The sequence below is a fragment of the Suncus etruscus genome, chromosome 1 (genome assembly GCF_024139225.1).
Source record: "Suncus etruscus isolate mSunEtr1 chromosome 1, mSunEtr1.pri.cur, whole genome shotgun sequence".
Taxonomy (NCBI): Eukaryota; Metazoa; Chordata; class Mammalia; order Eulipotyphla; family Soricidae; genus Suncus; species Suncus etruscus.
The window spans coordinates 184,040,833-184,046,832 of record NC_064848.1 but is presented as its reverse complement, the minus strand read 5'-3'; the positions used below and the strand labels follow the sequence as shown (position 1 = coordinate 184,046,832).

Below are 6,000 nucleotides of genomic sequence, written 5' to 3'. Positions count from 1 at the left end.
CCCCCGTGCCTGCCAGGAGCTATTTCTGAGCAGACAGCCAGGAGTGACCCCTGAGCACCGCCGGGTGTGGCCCAAAAACCAAAAAAAAAAAAAAAAAAAAAAACCAAAGAGGGGAAAGATGTTTTCTTGGGAGGTGTACACCGGGTGGAAAAAGACCCCACCAGGAGCTGAAGCGACTTCCAGGATCGAGGGGGCTGGATGGCTAAACCGACGGCCCTGGGTGGGCCCTGGAGGGGTTTGAGCTGGTTGCAAGTCTTTGAAATCCCCCCCCAAATCCATGGCCGAGGATGCCTCCTTTCCCTACCTGCAGGTTTCACTTGGCATTAACTGGCCGGCGGGCACCTTCGTTTGTGACGTGGATGTCACAACCTACCAGCCCGACCTGGAACGCGGTGCCAGGGCTGGGCAGTGACAAGGTGTGGAGACACGGGATGGCGTCGTCCAGGTAAGTGTCCGGCCTGCGGGGCTCGGGCTGGGAGTGCGGGAGGCGGTTGCCAAGTTGCAAATCCAACGGGCTGCGGGAGCTGGAGCAGCGGGGACCCCAAGGGGACCCCTCCCGGGATGCTGAGCCCTGGGTCAAGGGCACGTGCAGCTAGCTGGAGACCCGGCGTGGAGATCCCCTCGGGTGGCCGGGGAGTGGAGAGTAAAACGGCTGTAACGGCCGCCCAGGGGCCCCCGGGCTGGGATGCGACACTCGCCCCAGGCTGTCTCTACCTCGGGGAGGTGAGGTTCAGGGGATCTGGGTCCCGAACCCAGATTCCGAACAGTAAAACCGAGATTCCAGTTGCAGAAAGCATCGGATCCGCGGCGGGCTTTTTGCTCTCCCAAGCACGGGGTCAACGCTGTGTTCCCTGACACTTGTCCCCAAACCCCAAGAACTGGAGAAGGGGAGAGACAGAGGGAGGGAGGGAAGGAGGCAGAAGAAAGAGAAGTAAAATGGGGAAGAAACTAGGGACTATAGTGGAGGGAAAAGTGCACTGGTGAAGTGTACTTCTATGACAGAAACTCAGACTATGAACATAACCATGGTGCTTAAATCAAGTAATCCTAAAATAAATAAATAAAGTAAAGAGTACCTAGCCTTGGGGCCGGAGAGATAGCATGGAGGTAAGGTGTTTGCCTTGCACGCAGAAGGTAGGTGGTCAAATCCGACATTTTATATGTTCCCCTGAGCCTGCCAGGAGCGATTTCGGAGCGTAGAGCCAGGAGGAACCCCTGAGTGCTGCCAGGAGTGACCCAAAAACCAAAAAAAGAAAGAAAGAAAGAAAGAAAGAAAGAAAAGAGTACCTAGCCTGGGGACAGAGAGATAACAGCGCGATAGCCAAAGCTCAGCGGCTTGGGCGTTTTGCCCGGCAGGCTGCCTGTCCCGGGCATCCAAAAGGGTTCCCAGAGTAATTTCTGAGCGCAGACCTAGGAGTAAACTCTGAGCTCCGCCTGGTGTGGCGCAAATTTGATTTGGGGGTGGGGGGCACACTTGGCGGTGCTCAGGGGTTCCTCCTGGCTATCTGCTCAGAAGTAGCTCCTGGCAGGCACGGGGGACCATATGGGACACCGGGATTCGAACCAACCACCTTAGGTCCTTGGTCGGTTGTTTGCAAGGCAAACGCCGCTGTGCTATCTCTCCGGACCCGCAAATCTGTTTTTTTTTTTTTTTGGTTTTTGGGTCACACCCGGCGGTGCTCAGGGGTTACGCCTGGCTGTCTGCTCAGAAATAGCTCCTGGCAGGCACGGGGGACCATATGGGACACCGGGATTCGAACCAACCACCTTAGGTCCTGGGTCGGTTGCTTGCAAGACAAACGCCGCTGTGCTATCTCTCCGGACTCGCAAATTTGATTTTTTTTTAAATGTTTTAAAAGAAAGAAGCAGCAAAATAGTTTTATTTAAAAGAAATGTGGAGCTGAAGCGGTAGCACAGAGGTAGGGCTGTTTCCTTTGCACAGTCAGCAGTAACCCCTGAGCCCTGCCGGGTGTGGTCCCAAAATAAAAAAACAAACAAACATGTATTTAGAGATATTTGAGGGGAGAAACACACGCATTCAAGAGAGACTATGGGCTTCTCCAGAGTGGAAATAGTAGAGACTTTTTAAATTTTGTTTTGTTTTGTTTGGGGACACACCCGGCAGCGCTCAGGGGTTACTCCGGGCTCTATGCTCAGAAAACGCTCCTGGCAGGTGGTGGGGAACGACCATATGGGATGCCGGGATTATAACCACTGTTCTGCATGCAAGGCAAACTCATGCTATCTCTCCGGCCCCATGATAGTAGACACTTTTTTTTTTTAATTTTTATTTTGACCATCTTGGCTTACATATCTTTCACAGTAGTATTTTATGTACATGTTAACATAAAATCAGGGGAATTCCCATCACCAATTTGTCCTCCCTCCGATAGTAGAGACTTTTAATGGAATGTTTTGTTTTGTTTTGGAGTCACACCAAGTAATGTTCAGGGTTTACTTCTTGTTCTGCACTCAAAAATTAATTACTCCTGGTGCTACTTGGGGATTGAATTTGGGGCAACTGCATGCAAAAGTAAGGTTTTACCCACTGTACTATCTCTCCAACTCCAGTTTATTTTTATTTATTATTTATTTATTTATTTTGGCCACACCTGCTGATGCTCAGGGGTTAGTTACTACTGGCTATATGCTCAGAAATCGCTCTTGGCTTGGAGAACCATATGGGACACCAGGGATCGAACCAGGTCCATCCTGGTCCAGCCTCTTGCAAGACAAACGCCCTACCACTGCGCTATCGCTCTGGTCCCTGGTTCCAGGTTTTTTTTTTTTTTTTTTTTTTTTGGTTCTTGGGTCATACCCGGCAGTGTTCAGGGGTTAGTCCTGGCTCTATGCTCAGAGATCGCTTCTGGCAGGCTCAGGGGACCATACGGGAATCTAAGATTCAAATCATTGACCTTCTGCATGCAAGGCAAAAATGCCCCATGGCTCCAGTTTGTAATATTTTTTTTTTTTTATGGTTTTTGGGTCACACCTGGCAGTGCTCAGGGGTTATTCCTGGCTCCAGGCTCAGAAATTGCTCCTGGCAGGCACGGGGGACCATATGGGACGCTGGGATTCGAACCGATGACTTCCTGCATGAAAGGCAAACGCCTTACCTCCATGCTATCTCTCCAGCCCCTGTAATATTTTTTTTAAGGGGGGAGATATCTTTTGGAGCTGGGGTTGGTGCTGGACACTGGAAATTTTAGTTTTTTTAATGGTTTTTTGGTCACACCCAACAGCGCTCAGGGTAACTCCTGGCTCTAGGCTCAGACATTGCTCCTAGCAAGCTCGGGGACCAGATGGGATGCCAGGATTCGAACCACCGTCCTTCTGTGTCTAAGGCAAATGCCTTACCGCTATGCTATCTCTCCAGCTCCTGGAAATTTTAATTTCTGACTCTATGCTTGCAAGGCTTTCCATCCTGACCTTTTCCTCTGGACCCTCCCATTTCATCTTTACAAACAACCAAGAAGGATTAGCATTACATATCTACCTTTTTAAAAAGGAGAAGCCACACCTCGCAGCTGTGTGCTCATGTTTGCATGCACAGGGGTCATTCCCTGCAGTGTCTGACTAGACAGTACATGACATACCCAAAGGTGTTGGAAGAGGCTGTTGGGAGGAGACTAGAACTTGGGGATCCACATTTTTGAACACCACTTTGAGTTTATTCTCTGACCCCATTTTGTGCTTTTTACCCCATGACCTGTGCTCAGGACTTCCTGGTTCTGTATTCAGGGATTCTCCTGATAGGATTAGGAAACCATCATATGAGGAGCTCAGGGTCAAAACCAGGTCAGTCATGTGCAAGGCAAGCACTTTATCGACTGTATTATCTCGCTCTAGAGCTTCCATATTCTTTTTTTGTTTTCGGGGTGGGAGGTTTGGACTCACCCTATCATGCTTAAGGATGACTCCTGGGAGAGCTCTCTGGAACAAATGAAGTGTTAAGGATTGAGGTGGGATGGGGGTCGAAATGCAAAGCAAGAACCTTAGCCTCTTTATTATCGCTCTGGTCACTTAAATTTAAAACTGTACTATAACAACAATGTTCTTTCCTTCGTTAGTTTTTGTTTTTGGGTCACACCCAGTGCTCTCTGGTTCCTTCTGGCTCTGTGTTCAGAAGTTGATCCTGGCAGGCTTGGGAGACCATATGGATTCGAACCACAGTCTGTCCTGTGGCTGCATGCAAGGCAAATGCACCACTGCTGTGCTATTGCTCTGGTCCCAACAACAATGCTTTTTAAAGCACTCATTGGGCCATTGACTAGTGACCCACTGAGCCGTCAAGAAAAGATAAAACAAGAAAGGGTAAAGTAAAAACATCATTTTTGGGTGAAGCAGCAGCGTGTTGTGTGTTTGGCTTCAATCAGTGCTGTAACAAGGGAAAAAGAAAAAGGAAAGAATAAAACTTAACAACAACCCCCCTCCCAAACACCCCAACTCAAATGGTCACATATAAAGACAAATTGCCCTGTTGTCACATATAAAGACAAATTGAGCCAGAAGTTCTGAGTACTTCCAGGTATGCACCAATCAAAAAATAAAAAGGTGTCAAAATCAAATACAAAAAGGGGGGGGTAGAGTGGTGGCGCAAGCAGTAAGGTGCCTGCCTTGCCTGCGCTAGGCTAGCCTAGGACTAACTTCAGTTCGATCTCCCAGCATCCCATATGGTCCCCCAAGCCAAAAGTGATTTCTGGCCCAAAAACCAAAAAACCAAAACCAAAAACAACCCAAAAACAAACAAACCGGGCCAGGCGGTGGCGCTAGAGGTAAGGTGCCTGCCTTGCCTGCGCTAGCCTTAGACGGACCGCGGTTCGATCTCCGGCGTCCCATATGGTCCCCCAAGCCAGGAGCAACTTCTGAGCGCATAGCCAGGAGTAACCCCTGAGCGTTACCGGGTGTGGCCCAAAAACCAAAAAAAAAAAAAAAATACAAAACCAAAAACTTCTTTGTATGAACTTTTGTTTGTTTTCATTTTGGGGCCACACCCGGCAGTGCTCAGGGGTTACTCCTGGCTCTGTGCTCAGAAATCACTCCTGGCAGGCATGGGAGATATGGGATGCTAGGATTTGAACCAGGGTCCGTCCTAGATAGGCTGCATGTAAGGCAAACCCCTACTGCTACGCATGTGGCTGATCCAGCATAAACCTGGGTTCGATTCCCAGCATTCCATATGGTCCCCCAAGCCTGCCAGGAAAGATCTCTGAGTGTAGAGCCAGGAGTAACCCCTGAGTGCTGCTGTGTGTGGGCCCCCCCACAAAAAAAAAAAGGAGAAAGAAGAAAAGAAAAAAGAGAAGGAAGGAGGGAGGGAGGTGGGAGGGAGGAAGAAAGAAAGGAAGAAAGGAAGGAAGGAGGAAGGAAGGAAGGTAGCAAGGAGGAAGGAAGGAAACAAGAAAAAGGAATTAGAAACTCAGGGGTTGGGCAGGTAACACAGCAGGTAGTGTGTTTGTCTTACATGTGTTTGACCTAGATTCAGATCTCCAGCGTCCCATATGGTGGTCCCCTGAGACTGCCAGTAGTAACCTCTGAGCACCGCCAGGTGTGGACCAGATGCCAAAAAAGAAAAAGAAAAACGGGCCCAGAGAGATAGCACAGTGGCGTTTGCCTTGCAAGCAGCCGATCCAGGACCCCAAAGGTGGTTGGTTCGAATCCCGGTGTCCCATATGGTCCCCCATGCCTGCCAGGATCTATTTCTGAGCAGACAGCCAGGAGTAGCTCCTGAGCACCACCGGGTGTGGCCCCAAAACAAAACAAAGAAAAAGAAAAATGAGAAACCCAGAACAACCTCAAAGAACTTTTGTTTGTTAGTTATGTCTATATTGTGTTGGAAATGAGGTAATCTAAATTTTTTTGTTTGTTTTTGAACCACACCTGGTGACGCTCAGGGTTACTCCTGGCTATGTGCTTAGAAATCGCTTCTGGCTTGGGAATCATATGGGACACCGGGGAATCGAACCGCAGCTCATCCTGGGTCAGCTGCGTGCAAGGCAAAGA

At 49.2% G+C, this 6,000-nt stretch overlaps 1 protein-coding gene and 1 non-coding gene across 2 annotated transcripts in view; both read left to right on the top strand.

Moving 5' to 3' along the window:
• The first annotated feature begins 431 nt into the window (after nucleotides 1-431).
• B4GALNT2 (beta-1,4-N-acetyl-galactosaminyltransferase 2) overlaps nucleotides 432-6,000 on the top strand; it is a 42,206-nt gene continuing 36,637 nt past the window's right edge. The window contains exons 1-2 of the mRNA XM_049766035.1: nucleotides 432-445; nucleotides 670-723. Of these exons, the coding sequence (XP_049621992.1) occupies nucleotides 432-445; nucleotides 670-723 (68 nt within the window). The remainder of the gene's footprint in view (nucleotides 446-669; nucleotides 724-6,000) is intronic.
• Nucleotides 4,240-4,389, top strand: LOC126030759 (small nucleolar RNA SNORA21). Its single transcript, XR_007503180.1, has one exon. It is a non-coding gene; the product is annotated as a small nucleolar RNA SNORA21 (small nucleolar RNA).